The sequence below is a fragment of the Channa argus genome, chromosome 11, assembly GCF_033026475.1.
Source record: "Channa argus isolate prfri chromosome 11, Channa argus male v1.0, whole genome shotgun sequence".
NCBI lineage: Eukaryota > Metazoa > Chordata > Actinopteri > Anabantiformes > Channidae > Channa > Channa argus.
In genome coordinates, this window is record NC_090207.1 from 15,624,276 (window position 1) to 15,640,183 (window position 15,908).

The window sequence follows — 15,908 nt, forward strand, 5'->3', positions numbered from 1 at the left end:
GACAAATCAACGTGCGAAACACGTCCCACTGTGGTGACCCCTGAAAAGGGACAAGCCGAAAGCCGTTGATTATTGAGACAGACAATTATGATTCTGATTTAAGAAAAATAGGTTAGTTGATCCAGAGACTACAATTTCAGTTTCTTTGTAATCACTTTGTCACAATCTGCCTTTATTTTCTTTTATTTTCTTTGCAGTTGACCAGACTCTACAATCAGAAGATTCTGTCTCCCCTGTGCCTGACCATCCCACTCCCTCCATAGCTTATAGTGAACCCATTCTACAGAGTAGAGACCATGACCGTTTTTCCCATACTACTATAACTACTGGTCCAGTTGTTAGCTTTATAAATGATAAACATGAAATCACCCCAGAACCCCAGAGCACAGATGAAAAGGAAGCCAAAGGAACCCAGATTTTGACAAATTTTACAACTCTGGGAACAAGCGATAAAATAACCACAGTGTTTGATTTCCCTGTTGACAGCACTGAGTCTACAGAAGAATACACAGCAACACTAAACTCTACAGAAAGCCCAGATGTTTATGAATATAATCCTGATATAGTTAAAGTTAAATCAACACCTCCTCCCATAATCTCTGAAAAAGATGAGCTGACCACAAAAAGTCCCCCAGAGAAAGATTCAATCTCTGTTTCAGCCTCAGCAATGGAGAGCATGCCTGTATCTAAAACTACACAGAAAATTGAACTAAATGCTACAGAGGGTGTGGATAATCTTACAGCTGCATCTTCTGACTTTATTCCCACCGTAACAGCAGCTGGGCCACAGATGACCAAACCAAGTGAGGAAACCCAAACAAGGAAGACTGACAGAGAAACTTCCACTCTCATTACCATTTCTATACAAGAAGAGGTAGGCAAGACAGGGAGTACACCAATTTATGGAAAAAGTGACTCAAAAGTGTCAGAAAAGGCTTTGGACCAACCCCGTTTTACTTCATCAACAACAGTTTACACCATCAGCGATAAAGCTGGAGCCACAAAGGAAAAAAAGAGTGCATATACCAATCCAGCTGCTGAAGAAATGAGACAGTCTGTGCCACAGATTGTGTCCACTCCCTCCTCTGATAGGAAACCACCAGCATCAACAACAAGTTACTCACAGCGTTTCACTCAAGATGTAGAGGGAGGAAAGAAGACCCAAACCCCAAAAGAATTTGCCTTAAGTTCAGTGGCTTCTTTAGTATCTAGTAGTTCAGCCTCTCCTGAACAGACATCCCAAATAGTGATAACACCAGCTATAAATGTAGGACGCCCTGAAACATCATCATCTACAGCACATCGAATGGCTGAAACTTCAGAGCGGTTAGTCCCAAGTCAGGGAGGAAGTACTCTCAGTCAAATACCTTCTATCTTACCTACTGAGAAAGTTGTGGCACATCCAATGTCTACACCAGAGAACCATGATTTAGGGGTTCAAACTCTGAACATGTCTACAACCAGCCTTCCATCCCATACGCCTGCAGGGATGGAAACATCACTTTCAAGTATACACCCTATGCATACAACAGTTCAAGCTACAATGGAGAGTGATGTAAAATCACAAACAGTACAAACAGTGAACACAGTAAAAATTTCTGTTACTGTCACTGGTGAAACACAAAAAGAAGAAATCACTGTACTTGAGGCGAAAAAACAAAAACAAACCACATCTGCCTCTCATGAATCAAGTGCAACAACTGCTTCCCCCTTACACAGTGCCTTTGAAAATATGAAGACAACAATGGTCTCATTCACTGAATTTTTCAGTCAGTACTCAGCCCAAAGTGTTTCACTATGGACTGACATACCTCACCAAAAAGTGGAGACTAGTGAGGGCACTGAGATGAAAATCAATGCTACGGTGAGTGCGAATGATAAAATATCAGCTGAGATTAATGCAACATCTAGTGCGGATAGCATGCAGAAAACAAAAACAACAGAGTATGACAAAGTTGATGATTCTACTACAGCCAGCGCTGGAACTCATCCTCCTGTGAGTACTGAGAGGTCAAAATCAGCATCACAAGACATATCAGAAATACCAACTGAAACTGAAGCAAAAGAGACCTTGATGCCAGCTATTACCACAGCTATATTAATCAACATTGCTCACAAAGAAACATCAGTACCACTTCAACAACTGGAAAGTGTTACCTCAAGACAGACTGAGGAAACATCAGCATTAGCAGAGACAACCTTCTCCTCTCCAGCTGTGGATCAAGACAGTTCTGTCAAGGATCAGACAGAAAAACCATCAGTAAATTCCATTACTGGCCAAACTGACTCAAGCTCTCCTGTTACTCCAGATGATGAAGTTAGCTCATATGGTCAATCCCAAGACACATTCACACAGACCTCTCCTGTCACAGTCACATCTTCTCTCCACAGCACTGAGGAGCAAACAGCAGTGTCACATGACACAACAGGAAGTGAAGTAACAGACATGATTTCACACTCTCAGGAACCATCGGTTTCTCCATCCTCTGATGTGACAACCCAAATATCAGTGTCTCAAAGTTTGCCCTTTGACATATCATCCACTGTTCCAGACATTAAACACGAAGACGCTGGAAGTAAAACTCCTATGGTTGAATCAGTTCCTTCCAGTAGTGCATCAACTCTGAAACCTGATCGAACATCACACTTCATCTTCAGTAGCACAGAGAGCTCTGTAGACACAACGCTGGACTTTACAGACGAGTTTTTAACTGTATCAACCATTGTTTCATCAGTCACCACAACAGAGTCTCCATCCGTTGCAAAATCCCACAAAACAGATAGTAGTGACACTTCAAAGCCAGATGTTAGCAAAGCCTCTTCACTCTCCAGTACTGAGAAATCAACATCAGTATCACCGGAACCACAAGAGAGTCATACCAAGAGTCAGACTGAGGAAACATTAGCATTAGCAGAGACAACCTCTCCTTTCCGAAAACCAGATGACGAGTTTTCAGGTGATGAGCCCACTGACATGTCTGGCAAAGACACTGCAGTCCCTACTGCTTCGTCACTGCTCAGTACAGAAAAGACGAGCACACCTCCAGCTTTGGATCAAGACAGTTCTGTCATAGATCAGACAGAAAAACCATCAGTAACTTCTAATATTAGCCAAACTGACTCAAGCTCTGCTGTTACTCCAGATGATGAAGTTAGCTCACATGGTCAATCCCAAGACACATTCACACAGACCTCTCCTGGCACAGTCACATCTTCTCTCCACAGCACTGAGGAGCAAACAGCAGCGTCACGTGACACAACAGGAAGTGAAGTAACAGACATGATTTCAATCTCTCAGGAACCATCGGTTTTTCCATCCTCTGATGTGACAACCCAAATAACAGTGTCTCAAAATTTGTCCTTTGACATATCATCCACTGTTCCAGACATTAAACATGAAGAAGGTAGAAGTAAAACTCCTATGGTTGAATCAGTTCCTTCCAGTAGTGCATCAACTCTGAAACCTGATCGAACATCACACTTCATCTCCACTAGCACAGAGAGCTCTGAAGACACAACGTTGGACTTTACAGACGAGTTTTTAACTGTATCAACCATAGTTTCATCAGTCACCAAAACAGAGTATCCAGCTGTTGCAACATCCCACAAAACTGATAGTAGTGACACTTCAAAGCCAGATGTTAGCACAGCTTCTTCACTCTCCAGTACTGAGAAATCAACATCAGTATCACCGGAACCACAAGAGAGTGTTACTAAGAGTCAGACTGAGGAAAGATCATCATTAGCAGAGACAACCTCTCCTTTCCGAACACCAGATGACGAGTTTTCAGGTGATGAGCCCACTGACATGTCTGGCAAAGACACTGCAGTCCCTACTGCTTCGTCACTGTTCAGTACTGAAAAGACAAGCACACCTCCAGCTGTGGATCAAGACAGTTCTGTTACAGATCAGACAGAAAACCCATCAGTAACTTCCATTATTGGCCAAACTGACTCAAGCTCTCTTGTTACTCCAGATGATGAAGTTAGCTCATATGGTCAATCCCAAGACACATTCACACAGACCTCTCCTGTCACAGTTACATCTTCTCTCCACAGCACTGAGCAGCAAACAGCAGTGTCACATGACACAACAGGAAGTGAAGTAACAGACATGATTTCACACTCTCAGGAACCATCGGTTTCTCCATCCTCTGATGTGACAACCCAAAAAGCAGTAACTCAAAGTTTGTCCTTTGACATATCATCCACTGTTCCAGACATTAAACATGAAGAAGGTGGAAGTAAAACTCCTATGGTTGAATCAGTTCCTTCTAGTAGTGCATCAACTCTGAAACCTGATCGAACATCACACTTCATCTTCACTAGCACAGAGAGCTCTGAAGACACAACGTTGGACTTTACAGACGAGTTTTTAACTGTATCAACCATTGTTTCATCGGTCACCAAAACAGAGTCTCCAGCTGTTGCAACATCCCACAAAACTGATATTAGTGACACTTCAAAGCCAGATGTAAGCACAGCTTCTTTACTCTCCAGTACTGAGAAATCAAAATCAGTATCACCGGAACCACAAGAGAGTGATACCAAGAGTCAGACAGAGGAAACATCAGCATTAGCAGAGACAACCTCTCCTTTCCGACAACCACATGACGAGTTTTCAGGTGATGAGCCCACTGACATGTCTGGCAAAGACACTGCAGTCCCTACTGTTTCCTCACTGTTCAGTACAGAAAAGACGAGCACACCTCCAGCTGTGGATCAAGACAGTTCTGTCACAGATCAGACAGAAAAACCATCAGTAACTTCCATTATTGGCCAAACTGACTCAACCTCTCCTGTTACTCCAGATGATGAAGTTAGCTCATATGGTCAATCCCAAGACACATTCACACAGACCTCTCCTGTCACAGTCACATCTTCTCTCCACAGCACTGAGGAGCAAACAGCAGTGTCACATGACATAACAGGAAGTGAAGTAACAGACATGATTTTACACTCTCAGGAACCATCGGTTTCTCCATCCTCTGATGTGACAACCCAAAAATCAGTGTCTCAAAGTTTGTCCTTTGACATATCATCTACTGTTTCAGACATTAAACATGAAGAAGGTGGAAGTAAAACTCCTATGGTTGAATCAGTTCCTTCCAGTAGTGCATCAACTCTGAAACCTGATCGAACATCACATTTCATCTCCACTAGCACAGAGAGCTCTGAAGACACAACGTTGGACTTTACAGATGAGTTTTTAATTGTATCAACCATTGTTTCATCAGTTACCACAACAGAGTCTCCAGCTGTTGCAACATCCCACAAAACTGATAGTAATGACACTTCAAAGCCAGATGTTAGTACAGCTTCTTCACTCTCCAGTACTGAGAAATCAACATCAGTATCACTGGAACCACAAGAGAGTGATACCAAGAGTCAGACTGAAGAAACATTAGCATTAGCAGAGACAACCTCTCCTTTCCGAAAACCAGATGACGAGTTTTCAGGTGATGAGCCCACTGACATGTCTGGCAAAGATACTGCAGTCCCTACTGCTTCCTCACTGTTCAGTACAGAAAAGACAAGCACACCTCCAGCTGTGGACCAAGACAGTTCTGTCACAGATCAGACAGAAAAACCATCAGTAACTTCCATTATTGGACAAACTGACTCAAGCTCTCCTGTTACTCCAGATGATGAAGTTAGCTCACATGGTCAATCCCAAGACACATTCACACAAACCTCTCTTGTCACAGTCATGTTTTCTCTCCACAGCACTGAGGAGCAAACAGCAGCATCACATGACATAACAGGAAGTGAAGTAACAGACATGATTTCACACTCTCAGGAACCATCGGTTTCTCCATCCTCTGATGTGACAACCCAAATAACAGTAACTCAAAGTTTGTCCTTTGACATATCATCTACTGTTTCAGACATTAAACATGAAGAATGTGGAAGTAAAACTCCTATGGTTGAATCAGTTCCTTCCAGTAGTGCATCAACTCTGAAACCTGATCGAACATCAAACTTCATCTCCACTAGCACAGAGAGCTCTGAAGACACAACGTTGGACTTTACAGATGAGTTTTTAACTGTATCAACCATTGTTTCATCAGTTACCACAACAGAGTCTCCAGCTGTTGCAACATCCCACAAAACTGATAGTAATGACACTTCAAAGCCAGATGTTAGTACAGCTTCTTCACTCTCCAGTACTGAGAAATCAACATCAGTATCACCGGAACCACAAGAGAGTGATACCAAGACTCAGACTGAAGAAATATTAGCATTCGCAGAGACAACCTCTCCTTTCAGAATACCAGATGACGAGTTTTCAGGTGATGAGCCCACTGACATGTCTGGCAAAGACACTGCAGTCCCTACTGTTTCCGCACTGTTCAGTACAGATAAGACGAGCACACCTCCAGCTGTGGATCAAGACAGTTCTGTCACAGATAAGACAGAAAAACCATCAGTAACTTCCATTATTGGCCAAACTGACTCAACCTCTCCTGTTACTCCAGATGATGAAGTTAGCTCATATGGTCAATCCCAAGACACATTCACACAGACCTCTCCTGTCACAGTTACATCTTCTCTCCACAGCACTGAGCAGCAAACAGCAGTGTCACATGACACAACAGGAAGTGAAGTAACAGACATGATTTCACACTCTCAGGAACCATCGGTTTCTCCATCCTCTGATGTGACAACCCAAAAAGCAGTAACTCAAAGTTTGTCCTTTGACATATCATCCACTGTTCCAGACATTAAACATGAAGAAGGTGGAAGTAAAACTCCTATGGTTGAATCAGTTCCTTCTAGTAGTGCATCAACTCTGAAACCTGATCGAACATCACACTTCATCTCCACTAGCACAGAGAGCTCTGAAGACACAACGTTGGACTTTACAGACGAGTTTTTAACTGTATCAACCATTGTTTCATCGGTCACCAAAACAGAGTCTCCAGCTGTTGCAACATCCCACAAAACTGATATTAGTGACACTTCAAAGCCAGATGTTAGCACAGCTTCTTTACTCTCCAGTACTGAGAAATCAAAATCAGTATCACCGGAACCACAAGAGAGTGATACCAAGAGTCAGACAGAGGAAACATCAGCATTAGCAGAGACAACCTCTCCTTTCCGACAACCACATGACGAGTTTTCAGGTGATGAGCCCACTGACATGTCTGGCAAAGACACTGCAGTCCCTACTGTTTCCTCACTGTTCAGTACAGAAAAGACGAGCACACCTCCAGCTGTGGATCAAGACAGTTCTGTCACAGATCAGACAGAAAAACCATCAGTAACTTCCATTATTGGCCAAACTGACTCAACCTCTCCTGTTACTCCAGATGATGAAGTTAGCTCATATGGTCAATCCCAAGACACATTCACACAGACCTCTCCTGTCACAGTCACATCTTCTCTCCACAGCACTGAGGAGCAAACAGCAGTGTCACATGACATAACAGGAAGTGAAGTAATAGACATGATTTTACATTCTCAGGAACCATCGGTTTCTCCTACCTCTGATGTGACAACCCAAAAATCAGTGTTTCAAAGTTTGTCCTTTGACATATCATCCACTGTTCCAGACATTAAACATGAAGAAGGTGGAAGTAAAACTCCTATGGTTAAATCAGTTCCTTCCAGTAGTGCATCAACTCTGAAACCTGATCGAACATCACACTTCATCTCCACTAGCACAGAGAGCTCTGAAGACACAACGTTGGACTTTACAGATGAGTTTTTAACTGTATCAACCATTGTTTCATCAGTTACCACAACAGAGTCTCCAGCTGTTGCAACATCCCACAAAACTGATAGTAATGACACTTCAAAGCCAGATGTTAGTACAGCTTCTTCACTCTCCAGTACTGAGAAATCAACATCAGTATCACCGGAACCACAAGAGAGTGATACCAAGAGTCAGACTGAAGAAACATTAGCATTAGCAGAGACAACCTCTCCTTTCCGAAAACCAGATGACGAGTTTTCAGGTGATGAGCCCACTGACATGTCTGGCAAAGACACTGCAGTCCCTACTGCTTCCTCACTGTTCAGTACAGAAAAGACGAGCACACCTCCAGCTGTGGACCAAGACAGTTCTGTCACAGATCAGACAGAAAAACCATCAGTAACTTCCATTATTGGCCAAACTGACTCAAGCTCTCCTGTTACTCCAGATGATGAAGTTAGCTCATATGGTCAATCCCAAGACACATTCACACAGACCTCTCCTGTCACAGTCATGTCTTCTCTCCACAGCACTGAGGAGCAAACACCAGCGTCACATGACACAACAGGAAGTGAAGTAACAGACATGATTTCACACTCTCAGGAACCATCGGTTTCTCCATCCTCTGATGTGACAACCCAAAAATCAGTGTCTCAAAGTTTGTCCTTTCACATATCATCTACTGTTTCAGACATTAAACATGAAGAAGGTGGAAGTAAAACTCCTATGGTTGAATCAGTTCCTTCCAGTAGTGCATCAACTCTGAAACCTGATCGAACATCACACTTCATCTCCACTAGCACAGAGAGCTCTGAAGACACAACGTTGGACTTTACAGACGAGTTTTTAACTGTATCAACCATTGTTTCATCAGTCACCACAACAGAGTCTCCATCCGTTGCAACATCCCACAAAACAGATAGTAGTGACACTTCAAAGCCAGATGTTAGCACAGCTTCTTCACTCTCCAGTACTGAGAAATCAACATCAGTATCACCAGAACCACAAGAGAGTGATACCAAGAGTCAGACTGAGGAAACATTAACATTAGCAGACACAACCTCTCCTTTCCGAATACCAGATGACGAGTTTTCAGGTGATGAGCCCACCGACATGTCTGGCAAAGACACTGCAGTCCCTACTGCTTCGTCACTGTTCAGAACAGATAAGACGAGCACACCTCCAGCTGTGGATCAAGACAGTTCTGTCACAGATCAGACAGAAAAACCATCAGTAACTTCCATTATTGGCCAAACTGACCCAAGCTCTCCTGTTACGCCAGATGATGAAGTTAGCTCATATGGTCAATCCCAAGACACATTCACACAGACCTCTCCTGTCACAGCCATGTCTTCTCTCCACAGCACTGAGGAGCAAACACCAGCGTCACATGACACAACAGGAAGTGAAGTAACAGACATGATTTCACACTCTCAGGAACCATCGGTTTCTCCATCCTCTGATGTGACAACCCAAATAACAGTAACTCAAAGTTTGTCCTTTGACATATCATCCACTGTTCCAGACATTAAACATGAAGAAGGTGGAAGTAAAACTTCTATGGTTGAATCAGTTCCTTCCAGTAGTGCATCAACTCTGAAACCTGATCGAACATCACATTTCATCTCCACTAGCACAGAGAGCTCTGAAGACACAACGTTGGACTTTACAGACAAGTTTTTAACTGTATCCACCATAGTTTCATCAGTCACCACAACAGAGTCTCCAGCTGTTGCAACATCCCACAAAACTGATAGTAGTGACACTTCAAAGCCAGATGTTAGCACAGCTTCTTCACTCTCCAGTACTGAGAAATCAACATCAGTATCACCGGAACCACAAGAGAGTGATACCAAGAGTCAGACTGAGGAAACATCAGCATTAGCACAGACAACCTCTCCTTTCCGAAAACCAGATGACGAGTTTTCAGGTGATGAACCCACTGACATGTCTGGCAAAGACACTGCAGTCCCTACTGCTTCCTCACTGTTCAGTACAGAAAAGACAAGCACACCTCCAGCTGTGGATCAAGACAGTTCTGTCACAGATCAGACAGACAAACCATCAGTAACTTCCATTATTGGCCAAACTGACCCAAGCTCTCCTGTTACTCCAGATGATGAAGTTAGCTCATATGGTCAATCCCAAGACACGTTCACAGAGACCTCTCCTGTCACAGTCATGTCTTCTCTCCAAAGCAGTGAGGAACTAACAGCAGTGTCACATGACACAACAGGAAGTGAAGTAACAGACATGATTTCACACTCTCAGGAACCATCTGTTTTTCCATCCTCTGATGTGACAACCCAAATAACAGTAACTCAAAGTTTGTCCTTTGACATATCATCCACTGTTCCAGACATTATACATGAAGGAGGTGGAAGTAAAACTCCTATGGTTGAATCAGTTCCTACCAGTATTGCATCAACTCTGAAACCTGAAACTTCTTCAGTCGTCATTTCCACTAGCACAGAAACAGTGTCAGAATTCTCAAGTTTTGCTTCTGGTTTGTCACCTTCTGCTTCAGACTCCATCGTTGTTGATAGTAGCATTGATTCTACTGTTTCTGATTCTACTGAAGTGTCACACATCACAAGTAGTAGTATGTTTACAAGTACCACACCGCTCTCCACTTTTCACACAGATTCAACAACTATTGTTTTACCCACTGATTTTCCTAGCCAGTCAGCAGCAGCACAAAACACAACTGCCACACAAATCCCTTTAGATGTTACTGTTCCACCAAAACATCAAAAACCACTTAACACAGAGAACCAGTCATCCAGCTCCATAAGTGATGAATCTTCAACCATTTCTGCAATCACTTTGCTAGAAGAAGACAAGTCAACTGGGCAGAAAACTGAAATCTTAACAGATGTATCATCCACCCTTTCTTTGTTGGCAACTCAAGACCAAACAGCAGAGCCTAGCAGCCTTTCAATTATAGTTATCGGCAGCTCAGAGGAAACATCTCCCACACCTCCAAGCTCCACAGTGTCAGTCATTCCTGTCATCGATGATGATGAGTTTATTGTTCAGTCCCCTGACTTTTCTACCAAAGCTGCTGGTAAAACAATAACCACCCTCTCTCCAGTGGTCAGTACAGAAAAAACACTACTAGCAACAGCTTCACTTGAAGCTAGAGAGAGTGAAAGCTCACACTCTACTACTATTAAAGCATTTACTTTGAAAAGTACAGAGACACCAATATCAGCTTATAAATATAAAGGCACAGACAGTGTCATAGCAACTTCTGAAATAGAGTTTGTGATCACATCTACCACTGAGGAGATTACCAAGGAACTTCCGTCTTTATTCCCAGATGTTTCATCTTCTGCATTCAGCACTGAGAAACAAGTGATGACAACTACTGGAAGTGAAAGTGCAGCAGTTCTAAATTTAAAAACAGATGTTACAACATCTCCACATACTACTGAGAAAGCCGCAGCCCTTGCAGAGAGCACAGAGCATGAAGAGGGATCCGGGGTGCAAACCTTTGCTCAGATCTATGCCATTTCTTCTATTGCCAGCACAGAGTCTGCAAGTGTTACACTCTCTACAGTGAAAGATGAGCCACTGGACTATAGCATTGACACAGATTTAACATTAGTTGAATCTTTACCTACCTTTCTGAGATCAACAATCAAGCCTACAAGTATTGCTTTTACCGCAGAACCAATGTCCTTAATTACTGATGAGGACCGTTCACCTAATGTTGCCACTACTCCTGTTCCTTCTTTGTTCACCACAGAAAGGCCAACAGCACTGCATGCAGAAACAAAAAAGGGCACTGTAACAGATGAAATGTCTGTTGTACCATCAGTTACAGAGGTTGCCACAAAAGAGACGTCAAGAACAGCTACCGGAGCATCTTTAAAAATTAGCACTGACAAACATTTATTAACGACAGCAGCACCAGAAACAGAAGCAATTGAAATTTCAAAATCTCAAGTAACTATAGTTTCATCTTTCTACAGCACTAAAAAGCCAACCTCAGTACCACACCCTGACTTCAGTAAATCCCAAAGCACATTTCCATTCTCAAGAGCAACAGATGAAAGTCAGAGGGCTGAGAATCACAGCACATCACAGATTGAATCATCAACCCAGTCTTCACCACAGTTCATGACCCGGGAGTCTACAGATACTACCCAAGTGTCTGTCTCCCCCAGCAGATCTACCACAACTGAAGAAATTTTGACATCAGGGTCTGGGTCAGGAAGTGGTGATTTTCCTGAAGCTGAGTACTCAGGAGATGACGTAACTCCATCCACTCATGACGCTCTCCTAGGAACACCAACAACGGCTGAGCAGCTCTCTTCGGAACAAACAACCTTAGCAAAAACAACATTCAAATCATTAATTTCATCCACATTTGGTAAGGAAGAAAGTGAGAGAGAAATTACAACTGTTACAAGTCCATATACACTTGAAACCTCTCAGCCTATGGCAATCCCTAGTGTGACTGTGTTTACCTCAAAGGAAACCTCTCCTTACATTGACATGGAGACCTCTGGTATGTCAGGGGATGATTTGGAATCTAGCTCAGATGGATCTGGTTCTGAGGTATCCATTGAGACTACAACCAAAGCTGAGGATGAATTTATTGTGACCACAGATGAGACTGAAATTGATGAAAAGGAGAACACATATGACATCTTAGGTGCTCTATCCCCAACTCACCCCGGCACACAGCTAACACAGGAATTTATGTCATCAACCCAGTCTCCACACATGACAAGCACTGAGTTTACTGAGCAGGGCAGTGGGGTCTTTAAAGATGACACTGCAACTGATGATGACATTTCTGGGGAGATTCAAGACGTGTCGACTACATTTGTACCAGTCACAAGTACAAGTTCTCCTGCACGGACAACTAATGTACCTACTACAAAACAAATTGTACTCGAGAAAATAAATACTCCAGAAACAGAAATATCCATAATTGATAAAGCATCTGTGCCTCCTGTTTCAAGCACAGGTGATGAAGTTAGTATAGCTGATCACACAATGCCACCCCCCTATACCACTATGTCCCCCCATTCAATTGGAACCTCAGAGCCTCACGAAAGAGTTGACTTCACTATAACAAGCTCCAGCATTAAACACAAGGCAGATGAAATAGTATCTACCTCAATCCCCCCGATTAAATATCATAATATTACAGACCAGCAGGTAGTGATCATTACTCACAGTAGCAGTCAAACCAAGACCGACCAAACTGAAGAAATGCCTACTATGGTCTTGCATGCGTCTAAACCATCAACAAGCACATCCATTATATTCACAGAGGAAGCAAAAGATGAAGATGAGCTGTTCTCTGGAGTTACAGTCGGTATGAGCAAAGTCACACCCACTCCTGAGCTTTTTACCAAAGATGATGCAATCATTGATGGAGATAGGACCTCTATAGTTTCCTCCTCTTCATTTTATCCAACCATCCAGGCAGAGGAAGTAGGGGGTGTCACAGCAGTTACAACGACACAAAAGTTGGAGTTAACAGAGGAAGCAGAAGGTTCAGGGATTGATAGAGCAACCTACTTAACTTCTACACAAGCAACTTTACATGGTGCCTCACCAACTGATTTGTCTGTTTTAATTTCTTCACCTGTGGATGGTGCATCTAGTTTGAAAACATCCAGTCAAGAGACATTCACATCATCACCAGAGTTTTCACCAGGTACTACTCTGTCTACAAAGTCAAGCTCCGAAGAAATATACATTTTCCCTAATGAGACTGATACCAAACAGTTTTCTACCATTACCACACAAACCATTGCTGGTTCAGTCACGACACACACACCAGTGTCTACTGAACCGAGCACGGTTAAATCAACAAGTAAAGCCTCTGAGCATGAATCAATAGGTTACGATGACTCTGACGAAGGCTCTGCAGTGGAAACCTCAGGGACAACTTTAGTCACTTCTGTGCATGGATGGACAAGATTTGAAAAACCAGTGACAGTTACAGCTTCTTCACTGTTTAGCACTGAGAAACCAACAGTTGCCCCTGACATGCAAGACATTGATCAGGAGATTTCAGGTGACCAAAACCAAACAGTGATTACCGAGGATGTAATTACAACAGTTAAGACAGAACAACTCTCACCAACCCCACCTGCAACTATAACATCCCCTTTGTTCAGTACAAGTAAATCCCTCACAATGACCATTGAGTATGACACTCAAACAAGTAAGATAACTACAGCGTTGGAGACGGAATCATCGTTAAATACAAGTTTACCACCTAGTGATGATGTAATATTAACTACAGCATATGTGGCAAGCACAAAGGACCACATCACCACTATAACAGATTCCATTCCTACATCAGCAGTGTCTTCCTTACGACTTACTTCAAAACCAGATGGCATTGAAACATCATCTGATGCGTCCTTCCAACAGGTCAAATCTGAGATAACATTCACGTATCAGGCCCACAGTGACATGTCCTCTGAGAAAACTGTGCTGGCCACAACCAGCCCAGTGTTGCAAAGTAAGGAGTCAGGTCAACAAATTGAACCAAGTGATGTGACTCCCCAAAGTGGAATTACAACCATGTTAATAGGAGATAAGACAGCTAAAGAACAAAGCCAAGTATCTGTAATTAAAGAGGATTCAGCTGATGCTGAAGGTAGTGGAGACCGAGACAGTAAATTGCAGGAAACATATACTCATGGTCTAGTAACTCAACCTTTTACAAATAAAACATCTAAAGTGACAGAGCCTCCTGGGTTGGTATCTACAACTCCCAAACTGGAAACTGATAAATCAGCAAAACCTGAAGAAGAAACAGCAGTTGTTAAGACAACTTCTTCAGAGTCAAGCTCAGAAGAAACTTCGACAGAGAGTTCAAGTGAAACTTTAGAGGAAACAACTACTTGGCTTTCAGTGCAAACAAAAAATACTCTTTCCCCAACGATGTCTTCACTGTTCAGCACTGAGACTCCGGTGGCTTCTATTTCAAATAAAAGAGAACAAGATGCCTCCGAAGAGAAAGTGTCATCCAAAATCGTACAAGGAGAGAGCGAACAGACCGCTGATCCTTACTCTGAATCATCTTTAGCTGTCCCCTCAGCATCAGTAATGTCACAGCCTGATGTTATAGTCCAATTTGTCCCAACAGTTTCCTCTGTACAACACTTAACAACTCCCCAGGAATCATTTGAACAAGTCAAGTCAGAGATCACACTAACACAACGACCTCACACTGATCTTTCATCTCAGGACATATCACTGACCACAACTCACCCAATGTTTGCAAGCCATGTAACGCACCAAATTACAGAAGTAAAAACTTTGCCCTCTAATGCTTCATACATGGCTGAAACTGTATCTGATTCAGTTCAAGACAGAACAGTTAAAACCACAGATAATCAGATTTTACTTGCTGCAAAAACTGAACCATTCCCAAAGAAAGATGGAAGACCTAATGGGAGTACAGATTCCACAATCTCGGGTTATGAAGTGCAGAAAAACCAGACATCGGAACCAGTTTCAGCTGTTATTGTCATGATGCCTTCTGCAACAGTTCCCATCAGTGCATCACCATCTTCAAGTTCTGAGTATGGTTCAGAAAGCAGCTCAGAAGAAAGCATGGCCACAGTCAGCACTGTAAAGGTAGATGTTGATGAAGCTGGGAACATCACTGACGCGCACCTAAATGCCATTACTAAGCCACCCACATTTCTTAGCACTAGGCCTGGCAGTGGGTCAGTCAGTTCTGAGAGTTTATCTAAAGAATTGATGACAACAAAGAAACCAAAGATCCACATTATGGAGCAACAGCCACTGTCAGCAGATGACATTCAGACTATATTCAAGGTAGATGCTACCATAGCTTCAAGAAAAGAGTCTCCCCGTGTTAATAGCACTGGTAAAGAGGCAGTTTTGAGCCAAACCGAGGAAGTTGTCTCTCCTCACAGTGAAATACCCAGAAGAACTACTATAGAGTTCACTACAGTGCTGCCAGCTCAAGCGCAAAGCCAACCAGAGTTAGTAGTACCTGTCACCACCACTGTATCTTTGTCTTCTGAGGAGGATAACACACTGACAAGCAAAGACTTAAGTGCACCTCCCATACTTATTGAAAGGGAACCACCAATAAAAGGAGAGGAAACCACTGCCCTGTCTGACACAGGAATCAATCTGGGGCATACTGTCATTGGCGAGACTGTTGAAATTCCAGGTTCTTTTCTTTAATTGGCTT

General features: G+C 42.8%; 1 protein-coding gene across 1 annotated transcript in view; it reads left to right on the forward strand.

Moving 5' to 3' along the window:
* The window catches only part of LOC137136198 (uncharacterized), a 42,142-nt gene that overhangs the window by 17,182 nt on the left and 9,052 nt on the right, over positions 1 to 15,908 (forward strand). The window contains exon 8 of the mRNA XM_067521339.1: positions 198 to 15,887. Within this exon, the coding sequence (XP_067377440.1) occupies positions 198 to 15,887 (15,690 nt within the window). The remainder of the gene's footprint in view (positions 1 to 197; positions 15,888 to 15,908) is intronic.